The sequence below is a fragment of the Neofelis nebulosa genome, chromosome 2, assembly GCF_028018385.1.
Source record: "Neofelis nebulosa isolate mNeoNeb1 chromosome 2, mNeoNeb1.pri, whole genome shotgun sequence".
In the NCBI taxonomy this organism is placed as follows: domain Eukaryota; kingdom Metazoa; phylum Chordata; class Mammalia; order Carnivora; family Felidae; genus Neofelis; species Neofelis nebulosa.
The window spans coordinates 144,190,278-144,209,076 of NC_080783.1; the positions used below are offsets into that span (position 1 = coordinate 144,190,278).

Here is an 18,799-nt window from a genome sequence, read left to right on the forward strand (position 1 = left end):
ATACTTCTTGGTGGTCAAATTGAAAACAAAGAAAACACAAAGAATGGAAGAACTAAGACACTAAATACCTAGACTAGCTAGTGAGAAGATAACATGTACGAAATGCAAGAGGTTGGCTTGACTCTGAGGTAAAAAGAACAAACTATGCAATTGTATTAGCTGTTAAACTTGCATACAAATGTTTCACTTATCACCAGTAAAGATAACTACAGAAAAATACCTTAAGCTTTGGTCAAACCATGCCTAGACTGACGTACCTTTGGACCAGTGGTTGTATATAACTAACAAAATTACTTACATCATTCATGTCATCTCGAACTGAGTTTTCTGGCATATGCAACCATGAATATCCTAATGCAGAAACTTAGTTGAGTCATTTCTCTTTCACTTCTCCCTAGTTCTTTACTATGGGCCCTAACAAGTAGCAAAAGGTCAGAAGAGACAAATGACAACTAAGTTACTATCTCTGTTAACTGATTCCAAGGTCACAAAATCCGGGCCACTTACATACTATAATGTAGGAACTTACATTTAACCTTCTACCATCCATCAATCCCTTGACTGATTCTCTGGCCAAATCCTACTAGTTGAGGTTGAGGCTTGAAAAAGAGAGGAATGTGAAGAGATGGGAGTGATCATGGAAGGGTGAGAAAAAACTGTTAAACTAGAGGCATGAATGAAAGAACAAAGTTTAAATTTGTATGTCCCTACATGGCCTAACATACCTATGTTTTCTCAGTTCAACAAGGAAGGGAAAAACAGGGAGTATAGCTTTAAGTACATAACTACATCCCTTCTGTGCTTGAGGCCACATATTATTTAAGATGTAGAAAGAGTATGCATGTCAAGAGAATTAAATTCTAAATGACTCAGTTTGCTGAAATAGGTGGTGGCAGTGCTGTTATTAAGAATGAAAGAGGAGCTGGGAATGCAAGCTGGTGCAGCCACTCTGGAAAACATTATGGAGGTACCTCAAAAAACTAAAAATAGAACTACCCTATGACCCAGCAATTGCACTACCAGGTATTTATCCAAGGGATACAGGTGTGCTCTTTCAAAGGGACACATGCACCCCCATGTTTACAGCAGCACTATCAACAATAGCCAAAGTATGAAAAGAGCCCAAATGTCCATTGATGGATGAATAAAGAAAATGTGGTGTATATATATATATATATATATATATATATATATATATATATATACACAATGGAGTATTACTTGGCAATCAAAAAGAATGAAATCTTGCCATTTGCAGCTACGTGGATGGAGCTGGAGGGTATTATGCTAAGTGAAATTAGTCAGAGAAAGACAAACATCATATGACTTCACTCATATGAGGACCTTAAGAGACAAAACTGATGGACATAATGGAAGGGAAACAAAAATAATATAAAAACAGGGAGGGGGACAAAGCAAGAGACTCATAAATATGGAGAACAAACTGAGGGTTACTGGAGGGCTTGTGGGAGGGGGGATGGGCTAAATGGGTAAGGGGCACTAAGGAATCTACTCCTGAAATCACTGTTGCACTATATGCTAACTAACTTGGATGTAAATTAAAAAAAAAAAGAATGAAAGAGGAGCAGTGCTGCCACTGCCTGGTCACAGGCTCCATGCCTGCTTCACATAGACATGGCAAAAATATCCAGCCCTACTGAGACTGAGCAGTGCATTGAGCTTCTGATTGCTGTTTCCCACAAGTATGCAGGAAAGGAGGCTAACAACTGCACCTCTCCAAGAAAGAGTTCCCAGCCTTCATGAATACAGAAGTGGAAGCCTTCCTAAAGAACTGGAAGGACCCTGGTGTCCTAGACTGTATGATGAAAAAACTAGACCTCAACTGTGATGGACAGCTAGATTTCCAAGAATTTCTGCATCTTTCTGGTGGAATGGCCATATCTTGCCATGACTACTTTATTAGGTCTACCCATTTCTAGAAGCAAATGTGAGGTGCTCTTGGGCCTGGCCTCCAGACCACACTCTCTCCTTCAAAAGAGACTCTCAATCATTATCCCCTCCTCACATCCTACATGTACCCTGAGCCCAGAGCATCCACTGCCCCATGTAGGCCAGCTCTATTGATAAAGTAATAGTGTTTTTTATTTCTCATAATTTATTTTTATCTTTTTTTTTTTTTTAATTTTTTTTTTTCCAACGTTTTTTATTTATTTTTTTGGGGACAGAGAGAGACAGAGCATGAACGGGGAGGGGCAGAGAGAGAGGGAGACACAGAAGCGGAAACAGGCTCCAGGCTCCGAGCCATCAGCCCAGAGCCTGACGCGGGGCTCGAACTCACGGACCGCGAGATCGTGACCTGGCTGAAGTCGGACGCTTAACCGACTGCGCCACCCAGGCGCCCCTATTTTTATCTTTTTAAGTTTATTTATTTTTGAGGTGGGGGAGGGGTAGAAAGAGAGGGAGACAGAGAATCCCAAGCAGGCTCTGCACTATCAGCATGGAGCCTGATGTGGGGCTTGAACTCACAAACCAGGAGACCGTGACCTGAACCGAAACCAAAAGTTGGACACTTAACCCACAGAGCCACCCAGGCGCACCAGCCATAGTGTTTTTTAAAGCAAAAAATTAAAAAATTAAAGAGGAAAGATTAAAATCGGGAAATTCAGTTTTGGCATGCTGTGCTTGACATACCTATGAGATGCTGAAGGAAAGATGGTCAGCACAGGTGTATAAACATGCATGGGGCCTCGATGCTTGATTTGTAAAAATGAGACCAGAAGTAACAGACACCAAGATCACTTAGGCACAATGTATAGATCACTGCCTTTCAACCTTTTACATGTTATAATAAGTAGAAAATGATCAATGTATGGAAAATCTGGGTAAATGGGAAGGCTGCTCCAAGCCTATTGCTATGAAAGTGGAGAGGATCACTAGCTCAGTAAACCTAGGCTTTGGAACATGGCTGGAAAGCCCTGAAGTAAAAAGATATTAAGGGCTTAAGGCAGATACAGAGATATCTGTAAGGAATATTCTGAGAGATGGGACGATCAAGAAAATAGTATCACAGAAGCCTAGGAAGTATGTTAAGGTCCAACTTTCTGAAAAACATTTTTATGGGGATTACCCTCTAGTACCCAAAACACTACAGAACTCATCTTTCCTAAGACTTATGTTCTGCAACCCGGACCAGTATCTAGCCCATATTCCCTGAGTCACTGAAGCTTATATTCCTTTGTTCTTAAAACCTAGCATATATTCATCTTTTGCAGACCTGCTTGTTTGACCCTTATAATTTTTTAGCCTTTCCCTTTTCCTTCTTTCCATCACTTTGTTTTTTTTTTTCTGCTACTGCAAAAACACAATTGCTATTTTCTTTCTGTTCCCTATGGCCCATTCCTCCAACTGGCCTACATAATATTGGCATATTAATTACTTTGAAGCACACCCTTTGCTCGAAAAAAACAAAAAAAACAAAAAAAACAAAAAACCTTCACTGGCTCCCCACTGACTATACCATTACCATTAAGTCCAAAGTCTCTAGATATCAAGGTTCTTTATGATCTGAACTGGTCTACCTTCCCAAATTCATTTCCCCATATTCCTGTTCATCCAACCAAAGGTTTAATCACATCCAATTATTGATTGCCTAAATACCTTCATTCATGTTGTTTTCTCCATCCAAAATGCCTTTCAGTCCTAGATATACATAGATAAGTCTTACTTCTTCCTCCAATATCCAGCTCAAATGATAACTTAATCTGTAAAATACACATCTGCCAAAGAGATCAGGTAATTTTGCCTTCCTCACCTCCTTAAATTTCATTTTGATTCTTTTAGGGAACATTATTTTTATTTTGCATACCCAATTGTTTATTTCTCCTACTTGATGGCTAACTCTTTGATTAACCTTTTCATTTGCCATGTTAATTCACAATGATATGACAGCGTAAGTATTTTTTTTAATTCTTAATACAACTGAGTGAAGATTTTTATAAGCTGGGAAATAGATAAGTAATAAGAATAAGACTAATAATCCTTTATAACTAAGAGCTTCAACTTATTTTAAGGGGAAAAAAAAAGAGGCTTCTTCTAGTTCATATGGAGATGATGGCAGTAATTTTGGGAAAAGCTGACAACACTTGATTCAATTTCTTAAAGCTTTTCTGTACTAACATTTTTCAAGCTTTTTTTTGTTAAGAAAACTTAAGTGAAAAAAATCTTTATTGTTTAAAAGACTTAACCAAAAATTTATTTCCATCGAGATTAAACTCCAGAAAAGTAAACTTCTATATATATTTTAGCTTGTATACATTTGTAGTTTCCCTTGGGCATAGTGCCACCTACAGTTAGCAAATGCAAACCACTGGGTTCTGAAAAACCTGGTTAGTGCAACAGAAGAGCATCTGTGGCATCATACAAAATTCCTTTTACACACTATGTTACTCACAATCACATATAAGCCCAAATTGAAGTAAAATACAATAAACTTACCCCAACTGAAGACTTAGATATTGAAAGCCTGACTTTTCATAGATAGGGTGTTTTCTCAAAATAGGAACAAAAGACCATCATGAATGCATTCTTTTGGTTTTCCATTGTCTATTTCTTCTTCAGGGCTATCCCTATCAATTGTTCTACAAAAGTGCTATAATGAAAACAGCAACCTTTCCCTACTATGGCTCTTTCTGATCAACCTTCAAACATGCTCAAATCTGATTCAAAAACTCAAACATAACAAAACAACTTCTCCCAGTCTGAGAAAACAAACAAAAAACAAAACACCAAAACCCCAAAAAACAAAACAAACAAAACCCCCACCTATTTTCCTGTTAAAGTTACAGCTATCCTCTCCAACAAACTTCTTGAAAGACTGGCTACATTCAGATTACTTCTCAATTTACAAAAATCTGGCTTCTACCTCAATCACAATGGCCACTAAAAAAACCTTTTGGGAAAGTAAAAAATCTCAACTGCCAACTTTAAGCCTCACTCCTCATCTTACTTTAATGCACTGTAGTATACTCTTGTGGCGCTTTTGTACTCTGGTGATTTGATAACATCGTCTTTTAACTAATTTTTTAAAATTTTTACTGAGGAAGTTTTGTTTCCTAGAATTTCGTCCTTAACCTTCCTCTTCTTGCTTTGTACATTTTCCTGGATGTTTTCATCCATTCTCACAGCTTCAAGTAGCTTCTATACACTGGTGATTCATAAATTATAGTTCTTGCTATACCCTATTAGTTCTAGAAACCTACTTCTAGTCATATATTTCTAATCAGATACTCTAGTACCTCAAATATGCCCAAAGTGAGCACTGCCTCTTATTTTCAATCTAACTATTGGATGATACCTTGGTGAGACATTCATTCTAACAAAGCCTATGTGCTGTGCCACAAAAATATTCTTCTAATTTATCCACATCTTTCCATGCTTACTGCCTCAGTTATGGTCCTCGTATAATTTCTCTCCTAGACTATATACCACTCAGCTTCCTTACTTGGTTCCACCTACATCAGAGCATCTTCATCTTAAAATCTGTCTGTCCCCTAAACAGTTAAGCAGCAATCAGTTCCGATTATAAAATCTGATTTTGTTAGGCTACTATTTAAAGCTACTTGTTGTTGAGGGACGCCTGGGTGGCTCAGTCGATTAGGTGACTGACTTTGGCTCAGGTCACGATCTCGCGGTTCGTGGGTTTGAGCCCTGCGTCGGGCTCTGTGCTGACAGCTAGAGCCTGAAGCCTGCTTAAGTGTCTGTGTCTCCCTCTCTCTGCCCCTCCCCTGCTTGTGCTTTGTCTCTCAAAAATGAATAAACGTTAAAAAAAAACAAAGCTAGGGGCGCCTGGGTGGCTCAGTCGGTTAAGCGTCCGACTACAGCTCAGGTCACGATCTCGCAGTCTGTGAGTTCGAGCCCCGCGTCGGGCTCTGGGCTGATGGCTCAGAGCCTGGAGCCTGTTTCAGATTCTGTGTCTCCCTCTCTCTCTGCCCCTCCCCCGTTCATGCTCTGTCTCTCTCTGTCCCAAAAATAAATAAACGTTAAAAAAAACAAAAAAAACAAAAGAAAAACAAAGCTACTTGTGTGCAAAATAAAAGACCCAAATGCAACACTTGCATTCAAGATAATTCATGACCTAGAATTAACACATCTTCAGTTATGCTCCTGCATACTTTGAAAACCTTTTTCCACAAAAGGATGGATATAAATATTTTATACTTTGGATCTTTGTTTGTTTTTTTTTTTTTCTTTAATTCCTGGGATGCCTTCCAGTGTTGCTTTAGGTATTTTCTATTTTGATCTCCATTCCCTTCTCCACACTGAAGAGCTATAACTTGAGTAACATACAAAATGAAATACTCAAACACAGAACAGAGAGCTTTCACTGGAAGCACTAAAGGAGGATCAAAACTTCTCTCTTCCTCCTAATCTGTACTGTAGTAAAACAATTTAGAAATTTCGTCTGCTTTGGAGAAACCCCTGCCCTAGGAGGGCCAAATAGAAACTGGTGGGCAGCCTACTAGAGGGAAGGCGACATGGATGAGGAATATTCACACCTGACTCTAGACTAGACCTGAATACTATCTCAAGGTTCAGGTACTCCTTAAGCTGGGCTCATCAGTATCGGAGAATTATTGTTTGTGGCATACACGGCAGGAGAATCAGGACGAGACAGGCAATAACTCCACTTCTGACAAGACTAACAGACAAGATATTTGTAGTCAAATGAATATAACAGTATAAAAATTTAGCCAGGTTTGGAAGATGATTTTGGTAAATGGGAACTACTACTAGGCAAGTATTTTTGTCCTAAGTTTCCTTAGCTGTAAACTACTTCTCATGTATAAAATTTATTTCTCTACCTATAAAACCTCTATCTTTTCCTTATTCCATCCTACCTTTCCAACTCAAATAGGAATCATGGAAATTAGAGCTACATTTCCCAAATCTGCTCAGAACTCAGTAGTATGGGCTCTGGCAGTGAAAGGTTTTAGTATTTGACCCACAAGCCAATGTATATAATCTATATGAAAGTAAATTGCATGTGAACTGTACATATAATTTTCTTATTCAAATGTAATGAATACCTTTAAAAATAAAGCAGATAAATTCTAACTATGTGCTTCAGTGATTATTTCTAACCTGAAATTTAGTAGTTATTAACTAGTTAATTTCTTACCTGAGGGAGGCAGAATTTGTAAAGACGAAATGTTTTGCACACTGTGTAAATGTTCTAATTCTTGATGATTAAATGCTAACTGATGGTGATCTGGTGGTGTTTCACATGAATATGAAGTCTGACAAAAAAGGGTAGTTTTTGCAGAGACTTCATCTTGTACAGAAGACTGTATCTGTTAAGACAAAGATAAAGACAATTGTCTTTCAGAGTTTTAACCACACAAGAAGTTTAACTAAAAAAGGAGAAACAGAGAGGAAAAGAATATAATTTAAAACTACCTTCAACTATGATATAATTATTTAAGTCATACAAACTTATAGGGTATAATTATCCCATTCTTACAGATGAGAAAAATAAGGTGTGGACAGATTAAAAGACTTGGCCATCCTATAGTTTTAGGTATAGTCAAAGCCTATAATCTTAGTTAATAATACATACAAACTTACATATGTTATTAAATAGTGCTGCTTATTTCCAAATGCTTTCCTGTAAGCTTTTATACCAAATCTAGAGACTAATCTGCTTTCTTTTACCCCCTTTACCTTACTGAATTATAGGCATAATGGGAAGGGTGGGTAAAAATCACATGATAGTTGACCTGTAAGACTATCAACAAAATTCTGATTTAGTAAGTAACAACTGTATTATATAGCTAACATTTATTAAATGCTTACAATGTGTGAGGCACCAGGCTAAACCCTTTATATAAAGCTCTTCAATTCTCACAATAATCTCATGAGTTCAATATAACTATTATCCCCGTTTATAGTTTACAATAGGACTCAGATATAATAAAAGCAACTTTCCTAGAATCTCACAATTATTTAGTCACAAGCTAAGTTATAGTACCAAAGCCCAGGTACCTTATCTACTAAGCTTTGAGTTGTAGATAGTACAGAGATCAGTAAGACAGTCTTTCTCCATCTAATAAAGGGGTTAGAGTGAGTAAATAAGGCAAGTGTATGAATACCTATGCTAGCTTGAATAAAACTGATGCCATAGAAATGTTCCAACAATAATATAGACCCAAGCTGCAAAGTTAAAGTCAAATGCTGAGGTTTAAATCAATAAAAAATCACTTTCTGAAACACACAAATATATGCATTTACTCATATTTCTAAAAAAATTCCCTCTTTTATTATCAACGGGCATTTTGTTCCTCAGTGAGTGACACTGAAAAAATTCTGGCCACAAACAGATTAAGAGAGCATTCTAGAGGCGCCTGGGTGGCTCAGTCAGTTGAACATCCAACTTCGGCCCAGGTCATGATCTCAGTCTGTGAGTTCGAGCCTCACATCAGGCTCTGTGCTGACAGCTCAGAGCCTGGAGCCTGCTTCTGATTCTGTGTCTCCCTCTCTCTCTGCTGCCTCCTTTCCTCCCTCCCTCCCTCATAAACATTAAAATAAAAAGACAGCATTTTATATGCTATGTATTGAGGATGCTTTCAAAGTTCATTGATATAATTTTGATTCCACTAAAATCTATGGCAACAATCTGTACCTTTGAGAACTCATTCTTGTCTACCAAATTAATTACCACTTCATCTAGGTGTTCAAAGCCCTCTTTATTATGTCCCCCAAGCCAACTAATCCCTGACAAATACCCTCTGCTGCCATTTTTCCCTGAACACAACTTCTGTGCTTCTTTGCCTCTCTTCGCACTACTACCTCTGTTTAGAAAAAGTAAGTCCCTAATCTGTGTCAATGTACTAACCATTTCTTTCCCTTCCCTGTAGTTTAAAAGCCATTTTAAGCATTTTCTCCTTCAGATAGTATATATATTCCTTCTACATTTTCTCAATTATGAAAATAGACGATCACACTAATCATGCAACCTCTTAACAGGATGATTATATATATCTCTTCTCATAATAGAGAGCTCCCTCAACACACGTATTTATGTTGTACATCTGTAACCTAGTTAGATGATGTTAATTTATAATTTAATAAAGGTATATACCTGTAATTCTATATTCAGGAAGGTATAGAGGATTAAAACTTTAATGAGAATTACAACTTGAATTAGTTTAGTAAGAGATAAAATTACTTCTATCCTTGTCAAAGCATGTCAACTACTAATGATAGATGTGCTAAAATTAGTAGCCGGTAATTATAAGCTTTATCTTTAGAAACCCTGCCTACCATTTTCCTACTTCCTTTAGAAATCCCACCTTACTGTGTGCACCCTACATCCTACTGTGTGCACATAGGGAAAGCAAGGCCTTTCTTCTGTATTTACTCTCAAGACTAACTCAAAACTTCTATCATTTGTTCTTCTAATATGATTTATAGAACAGTTATATCTTATTAGAAAAATGTAGCCAAATACTTCCTGTATTCAATTTTAAGAAGAAATCTTTGAGTATTTAGTTGACAAACTGAAAATGTGACAGCTCTTCGTTATAAACAAAATCAAAACAAATTTTAAAGAAGCTACTACTATACCAGTTGAGTTATAACATACATTTTTAAATTCTAAGGTAAAAAAGGAGGAATTAACTTACCTTTACTTGTTCTTTAGGAGAATCATTCTGTTTTGCTTCAGTAAATTTAGGAAACATTTCTGCAAATGTATATAAATAAATATTTCAATATTTGTTAGCTTAAAACCTTACCATTTAAATTATAAATTGTTTTCATATTAAAAATAAAACGGTCATCTCAGGAAAATGTCTTTAATACCAACCTCTTAAATCAAGAAATTCTTATAGTTACCAGGTTTTTGCCCTTTGAATCAGTCAAAATTCTAAAGAGATACTTGCGTTTTAAAGGGGATATTTTCTTTTCCACATAATTGAATAAATATCCACTCACAAATTTCGATTTGGATCATTTAGGCAAAAAAGAACAGCATAGTAAAGAGCTTGAATAAGCGACAGTTTAAACAGGAACAAGTTACAACACACATAAGGTTTTAAACAAGTAGAATGAATTATAGCAAAATCATCTTTTACCAAGTAGCCATAAATACAGCCACAAGGAACTTAATTAAAATAATTAAGAACTTACTATAAGAGAAGGATATATCACTGATCTGAGAGGATACAGTCTTTTATGAAAAGTGAAGCTATTTGATTTCATGGTAAAGTCTGCTCTGCTTACTAAGCATTATGGGAAGATCCCAAACAATTATTTATTTACTCTCTAGCTATTTGGCAGCCTCAACTATGTTGTAACAAATGGTTTTTATAGTACCTTCTTTACCTTTAGAAATACCTTTACAGCAGACACTGGTGGTACAGTAGATATAAACAGAGATCTCTGACATGCTACTCATAAGTTCCTTTCTTTATCTTACAATATTTTCTGGCGCTGTCCTCCCCAATCATAAGCCTAGGCCAGTGCAATAAAGCACCAAACTGCCAGTTAATGCCTTGACCCATCTCTCCAGGTGGGCATTGATGAGCCACCTTAGCATTATTTGTTTCAGGCTCCAGGGCACCAAAGCTGGTTAATACCAAATTTTATTCAAACTTAAAACGTTCTAATTTTAATAATTACCTTCTGCTTCCTGAAATGCCATCAGTTTCCACTGGATGTGTTACTGTTCTTTCCTCTCCTAAAATGTTTGATGCTGGACATTGTTAAAATTGCTAAATGCCACTCAATGACGTGCTTTAGTTTAAAGAATTCAAGTTTTGAAATGACACGAACCATCTTAATGTCACTCCACTAAGTATTATTTAAGTGTTGGGGGCGAGGTGGAAGGGAAGGGAAGAATATAGACAGGAAAGATTGAGGTATAGATCCAGGTAGCTTTCACATTTAGGGGATAAATTATGGTTTCAGCTTTGAACAAAAAAAACAGACTTCATTAATATGATCATATAATATATGCACATCTACACAGCTATCTTAAATATTCAAATATGCACCTAAACTACATTATTCTACAATTTACATAGACTCTTAAGTATAATAAAATATGACATATATTAGTGTTCTACTAAAAAATTCAAGGGCATTATCTTAGTTTTCTGATATAATAGCTCAGAATTTTAAAAATTCTCTGAATCTGAAGACACTAGGAAAAGGCATCAAAATTTTTTTAACTAGAATGGTAACTAGACTTACTGTAGTCATTATTTTGCAAAGTACACAAATGCCAAATCACTATGTTGTACACCTGAAACTAATATTGTATGTCAGTTATACTGCAATAAAAAAAGGTCAAAACCATCCGATACAGTATGTTTCATAAAAGTCTTAGACTATGGACAGAAGAATAATTAATGACAGCCTAAAACTCAGCATTTTGATTCTCATTCTACTTTTACATAGTTGACTTTCTAGAAACATAAAACATAAAACTGTTTATGAGTTCCTGGCCCTTGTAGTTAAAAGGCAAACATATACATTTTCACTATCGAGTTTAAGATCCCCTTTCAGTTAGTGAAGAAGCTCTTCAGGTCTTGCAAATCTTAATGAAACTGAACACTATAGTGACAACATATATACTGTCAACTAATTTCTCCAGGGAACTGTGATAATATGCATACCCACCTTAAGAGAATCAAATTGGGTAATATATGTGAACTACTAAACAAATGCATATTATGCATGTTATGTAATATGTTCTATTTTCACATCTCCCCCAAAACCTCAACATAAAACTCTGTTGGAAAAGTTTTTATTTTAGGGGCGCCTGGGTGGCTCGGTTGAGCATCTGACTTCAACTCAGGTCATAATCTCGCAGTTCGTTGAGTTAGAGCCCCTGTGTCTGGCTCTGTGCTGACAGCTTAGAGCCTGGAGCCTGCTGTGGATTCTGTGTGTGTCTCTCTCTCTGCCCCCCTCCCCTGCTCGCTCTCTGTCTCTCTCTCAAAAATAAACATTAAAAAAAGTTTTCATTTTAAACTAAGGCAAAAAATTTTAATTATAGAATAAAAGAGAGCTGGAATTGAATATTTGATTAAAGAGTTGGTTTAATATCCATCACCTATCAAAGCACTGAGATAAATGCTCCAGATATAGCAAATGTTATCAGGAAGACAGTATGGACTAAGAAAAGTTTAATAAGCTGAATATGAATATAATACCATAATGCAAAACCAGAACGTTATGCCATATATAGCGGAAAAAAATTACTGAAGAATTTTGAATTAGAAAACTAAATCACACTTCTGTTACACAGAACAGGGTTTAAAAAGGTAGTTGGAATTCACTACCTGGTTCTGTTACCTTATTTTATAGGAAAAAAGCATGTCCAGAGATGTTAAATGATTTGCCCAAACTTATCACCCAAGACATGGTCTGTTGGTTAAAAAACCAAAACCAACCAACCAAACAAACAAACAAACAAAAAAACCCAAATAGGCAATTTGTCTTTGAACTAAAAAAATGTGCTCCCTTTACAGACTGCTTTGGCAATTTTCATTGAAGTGTCTGGTACTTATTTTAATATATAAACACAACCCAAGTACAAAAAGTGGAAACTGGGGCGCCTGAGTGGCTCGATTGGTTTAGCATCAAACTTCAGCTCAGGTTTGTCGGTTCGAGTCCCACATTGGGCTTTGGGCTGACAGCTCAGAGCCTGAGGCCTGCTTCAGATTCTGTGGTCCCCCTTTCCCCAACACTCCCCCATTTGTGCTATCCCTCCCTCTCAAAAATAAATAAACATTTATAACAAAAAAAAAATTTAAAAAGGTAGAAACAAAAAACCCCCTAGGTCAATGGTTCTCAAACATAGCAGCGTATTAAAGTTACTTGGGATACTTAGATATCACATATATCTAGCCCCATTCTATATTTAATTCAGGTTTGGACACTAGTTTAAAAGTTTTGCAGGTGATTCTAACATACTGAGAAAATACTATTCTAGACAGCCTGCTTATTCAGGAAGACCCATTTTTGAACAGATAATTTTTAAATACACAAGACAAAATTTATCACTCTTTTTCAAAGACTCAAGGCTCAAGTGTGGACCTCAATATATATAGGTTTTTAATCAAAGCTGGGTCTTTGAATTTATCTTTCTAGTGCTTTGAAAATACTATAGTTGATGAGAAAGTCATCATAGTTTTAAATTTTTAAGTGATAAACTAATCATTTCTCTTAAATGCCAAAGAGTATTCCCCAACTGTCATTGTGTACTTCCTACATGCACTAAACCATTCTCCGCCTAAAAAAGGTATAACAAAATCTGGACTTGAACCAAGTCCATTTTGTCCTTTTTCCCCTTGCATGAAAAAAAAAAAAAATCATATCCTCATCACTTCTACAGAAAACCTAGGTTGTAAAACTAAAAAGAGAAATTGTTTTAGTCCTGTTTGTAAGTCACCCATAACTAAGGAAGTGTTTTTAAAAAAGAAACTGTTAAAGGGCTTCATAACTTTCCTCCTCTGAATATTACACTGAAGCCAATAAAAGCAAAAAGTCTAATGAATGAAGTGACAAATTTACTTTGTCTTAATCAGGTGAAGAATTGATGCCATAACCACTGAGTTTGAGTGTAACTATTAAACAACTGAAATTATAAACATTCCTGAAAAATATTCCTTTTTTTGTTTTTAATGTTTATTTTATTTTTGAGAGAGAGAGAGAGAGAGATTCAGAGAGAGACAGAGCATGAACAGGGGAGGGGCAGAGAGAGAGAGACACAGAATCTAAAGCTGGCTCCAGGCTCTGAGCTGTCAGCACAGAGCTTGACACAGGGCTCGAACCCACAAACCCTGAAATCATGACCTGAGCTGAAGTCGGACGCTTAACCGACTGAGCCACTCAGCTGCCCCCCCTGAAAAATAATTCTATTCCACACTAATCAAGTATCTGAGCTAACATTTAGACAGTTCCTTAAGTTATTTTCTTTAAGATTTCAATTAAAAGTACTACCACCAATGAGCTGATCCCATTTGATTATCAGTAATATTATCTATGGAATTGAATCTATTAGTTATATTCCTCCCTATTGTATCACTCAAGATAGCCAAAGCTGTGGAGAATTAGAAAACTATCAGTAGGAAAAAAAAAAAAAAAAGAAAAAGAAGAAGAAGAAAACTTTCAATAGGTTTTGTGTACATACTAGCAAAGCCCAGCTAACATAGGATATAAGCATCTGGAATTCATTTTACTGTCAAATCTCATTTACATATTTGATCTGATATTTGATGATATTTTGAAGGTTATGAAAAATCATTTAGAAAAGGGTTACATTTTTACCAATGTTTAATAAATGTTCTTGACTAAGCTACACATGACAATTTGCATACACTGATGTCAGTCAAGAAAATAATTTAAGTGATAAAACCAAAACACAACAAATCTGCAACCAAGTACTGCTTTTACTCCAAAGATATCTCATTTATATTTTTCAAAGATTTGGGATTTCATTCCAATTCCACCTTAGAACTGATTCAATATCTTGTTTGAAATTTTAATTAAAGAATTTTTAAATAAAACTTTCCTTGGAAATCACAGCTTGGCCATTTAATTAATCTTATTTAATAAAGCAGAATTGAGCCTGTATTTTTCAAAAGTGCATAAAATAAGGTTTGAAAATACATGAAATATAATCATTTATTTTATTTTATTTTTTAATTTTTTTTTTCAACGTTTTTTATTTATTTTTGGGACAGAGAGAGACAGAGCATGAACGGGGGAGGGGCAGAGAGAGAGGGAAACACAGAATCGGAAACAGGCTCCAGACTCCGAGCCATCAGCCCAGAGCCTGACGCGGGGCTTGAACTCACGGACCGCGAGATCGTGACCTGGCTGAAGTCGGACGCTTAACTGACTGCGCCACCCAGGCGCCCCGAAATATAATCATTTAAATAATGTGGAATAAACAACTGTAACACAATTTACAACACTTAAATGTTTTTCATAGATGTTACCATTCAAACATTTCACACATCTAAACAGAATGCTACTGCAGTAAAGACAGAGCAGCTCATAATAAGGATAATTAAAGAACTATGAATCAATATTAAGGAACTAATAAAAGTTAATTTAGAGCTCCATCCTTGATAACCAAAATTACAAAAGATTATGATTTTGCTAAGGAAATTGCATATAGCCAAACTGCTATAAAATTCTAGAAGGCAGGTATTAAAAAGATTAAGAAAAATTGCTAAAGATCAATATCTTTCTATCAGAAAAGTTTCCTCTATTCAAGTTTTGAAATGAAAATATATTCTTATCTCCTATCTTGAATAATCAAAAGCCTTATTAACCAGAGTTATGGCAATGAAGATATTCTAACTCTAAGTTTAAGTTCTGAACAAACCACAATAAATTTAAAAGCTACAAAATCTTATATATTTTTTCAGTTAATTTGTACTTATGTAACAGATAAAGTTTTTGCTGACATTCCTAATTTTCACAAATTGTATTTTCTCAGTAAGTAGCTCCATTTCCCTCTACCCTGAGACTTGATTTGGGATTTGTTGTCTGCTCTTTGATAATGTCATATACATAATTAAGAATAGCAGATGCTTTTTACTCTTTTGCATTAAGTATTATTATTGCTATGATATGACTTCATTATTTTTCATAATTTACAATCCTTTCATTTATAGTTTTTGTCAAGAAAGTAAAAAATGTTCTTAGCTTACACACCAGAAGTAAAAAGCCTTATAGTATTTTAATGGGTACAAGTGAAGTTAATATTTAAGACAAAGGTCCTATTGCTTCATTTACTAATTTATTTTGTTAAGCAAATAAAGCAAAAACAAAAACAAAAAAACAGGAGAGAACTTAATGCTCATTTAAGGTAAGCACTGAGTTTGCAATTTATAACATGCATGTAAGTGTGTTTCCAAGTACACAGTTTGAATGTTTATAAAACAATAAAAATTTCAAAGAAATTCACAAATTCATACTATCATGTAAGAAAAACTGACCTTAGTGTCACAAACCTATATACCCTCATAATGTAGGTTGAAACATAACAATGTGCTACTTTGATTTTAACAATGTTTTTAAAAACAGTACTTGTTATAGAAAGATAACATTAAACAAGGACATCAGTCATAAAATAAAAATTCAACACAAATGTGTTAAAAAAATTATAATTCTGAGGCCAAGTTATTCCACTGGAAAGTTAGGAAACCATATATAAGAACCATTCTAAGAACACATAGTAGATGATAAACATCTTTCCTTCAAGCAGTGTGTTGGAAGAATCTATCAGAAACTGAAATTAAGGTATTTTATTGAAGCACTCTGTATATATCACTTTTCCACTAATGCTTAAGGCATCTATTGATCAGTAGCCAATATATAATTAGATAACTCAAACAGCTTTATCTTACAAATAAAAGACAAAGTGCTGTAACTTATTAGGCCACAAATGCTTTATTAGATGAAGTTACAAATGCTAATTATTACAATTTAAAATTCTAAATGCAACTTTAGTTTTTCCAGCATTGTTTTATGCTTTATTGTCAAATATAAGAAAATAATGTATAATTACAGCCCTAAATCAATTTAAAAATTTTCTAGTATGACAAATCCAACAAAAATGTTTACCACTATATACTTTAGAAATGTAAAAACAAAATGCAGCAATCAGCACCACATAAATGCAAACTGAACAGAACCAAAAGTGAAACAAAAGGGACTGCAAGCCAGCAAGCCTTTACTACCACAGTGAAATAAGAGGGGTGTTCTTACAAAAGGTAAGAATCCCTGATGTGACAATATTCTGTGTAGGATTTTTTTTTTTTTTTTTTTGAAGAGAACTGAATCTCATGACAAACAAGAAGCATCTCATTCAAAATAAAGCAAAATTTGGGGTAGAAAAGTGCTCTATATTCTGAACATGCCTTCTGGTGGATAATGATGGAATGCCACTTGGGCATCCTTGGGGCAGTGATTACTTGTCAACTACATGACCATCAGTGAAACAGCACAAACAAAACATGAATGAGTTAAGCTTGATACAGTTGATGAAAATCTACCCAAGGTAATATGGTACTTCAGCATAACTGGAAATCTCAATTTGAAGTACATTTTTCTATGAATGGAAGATAATATTCTACAATGAAGAAAACACAGAAGTGAATAAAATTCTCCTTTAAACATTTTCTGGGATGACTGGCTTAATTCAAAATGATGAAATCATTCAATATATTCAGTCAGAATATATTGTCACAACGGGACATAACTGCAACATTACAGTAGTCTGATACATCACAGAGAGTAAATGTTCTCAAATAATCCTTTACTTTATAAAAAAATGAAGACTGGAATTTTATTATTTGTTATTTTCTCGCATTAAGATCTGGTGTTATATATTAAGAAACTATCCCACCTTTAGTAAACTTATTTTCGATGTTACACACCTCTAAGTCACATATGTGTAATATGAAGTTTCATTTTACACAGCATCTTTTAAAGAAAACAGTAAGATTTTCAACATGCAATTCAATAAGTGTGGCATCCAAACCATAGGTTCTGGGTAAGTGACAGACGTTTCTTAAAAATCGAAGTCTCAATAGTACAAGGAAAAAATTTCCGCACAAACCCAAGTACACTTAAGGGGACAGCTAACCTGATTCAGAATCACTGCTGTCTGAGGAGCCTGAATCACTGCTACTGCTTTCAGTCTCCGAGGAGCTGCTGCTGCTGCTGCTGCTGCTGCTGCTGCTGCTGCTGCTACTGCTTTCGCTTAATCGGGAACCACTTCCAACAGCCTTGGATGACTGCGTCTTCTCAGCTACAAAATAGGGAAGTACATTACAAGGCTACCAGAATTACATCATCAAAGGAACATTTAAAGGACTGCCACCTACATTTTGGTTGACGTTTTCTACAGTTTAACTGATTATTGACCTCTAGTAACCGCTTTTCCAACTCCTGTTTTTTCTGTGAATGAAATTCTTCTCTGGACTTCATTATCTTCTTACCTATAGGATTTAAGAGGAAAAAAGAGTATTCCCAAAAACAAAAACAAATACCAGACTGACCTCTACTGCTACACAGAAATACATACCATGAGGCTTTAGTGGTCTTTTTCTTAGACATGCAGCAACATACTTTTCTAGTTCTCGCAGTGTTGATGCTTTTAGTGTTTCAAAGTCTATCTCTATCTCATCAGGGTTGGAATTTCTCAGTGAAGGCTCTCTTGATTGTATTATATGAACAACCCGCCCAAGTTTATCTCCAGGGAGTTTGTTTATATCCAAGCTTAACTGCCTTTTCTCATCATAGTTCATAGGTTTAGCATTAGCATCATCTTCAGGTTTCAGAGCCAACACCTGCTGTTTCCTCTTCTTTGGCTGACTAAACAAAAATTAAATTTAATCAAAATTATTTGAGATAATATTATGATTTGAATAAGGCATTTTTAATAAAAGATACTTACTTGCTTTTAGACTTTTCCTTTAATTTCATTTGCTTAAACTTTTTCCTTGGATTTTCATCTCTGTTATTAACCTTTTCTTTCTTCTTTTCCCTTTTAGACTTATTCTTTTTCTTTAGCTTATGGAAAGGTACTTGGGATAGAACTTGTAGCTGTTGATGAACAGCTTTCAGCTGATAAAGAAAAAATTCTTTAAACATTCACGGCTCTAAGTAAAGACATCAGAAAAAAAATGAAGGCACTCAAAAGTCAGGACTATGCTGAAATTCATGTCCTTCAGGTTCTTATTTTATTTCACGAATTCATTATTTTGAAGGGCATACACTAAATTAGATACTATCATGTGCTCAACCCATAAACTTA

The 18,799-nt window shown here is 35.3% G+C and overlaps 1 protein-coding gene and 1 pseudogene across 6 annotated transcripts in view; one reads left to right on the plus strand and one right to left on the minus strand.

Moving 5' to 3' along the window:
- The window catches only part of BRDT (bromodomain testis associated), an 81,196-nt gene that overhangs the window by 26,199 nt on the left and 36,198 nt on the right, over positions 1 to 18,799 (minus strand). For 5 of the 6 annotated variants that reach the window (XM_058716595.1, XM_058716593.1, XM_058716591.1 and 2 more), the window contains 7 exons: positions 18,440 to 18,609; positions 18,068 to 18,357; positions 17,868 to 17,981; positions 17,627 to 17,791; positions 9,642 to 9,700; positions 7,139 to 7,310; positions 3,619 to 3,660 (listed from right to left, as the gene is read on the minus strand). In XM_058716595.1, coding sequence (XP_058572578.1) covers positions 3,619 to 3,660; positions 7,139 to 7,310; positions 9,642 to 9,700; positions 17,627 to 17,791; positions 17,868 to 17,981; positions 18,068 to 18,357; positions 18,440 to 18,609 — 1,012 coding nt within the window. The remainder of the gene's footprint in view (positions 1 to 3,618; positions 3,661 to 7,138; positions 7,311 to 9,641; positions 9,701 to 17,626; positions 17,792 to 17,867; positions 17,982 to 18,067; positions 18,358 to 18,439; positions 18,610 to 18,799) is intronic. The other variant, XM_058716597.1, reaches the window with a different exon arrangement.
- Positions 1,636 to 2,013, plus strand: LOC131504383 (protein S100-A11-like; annotated as a pseudogene).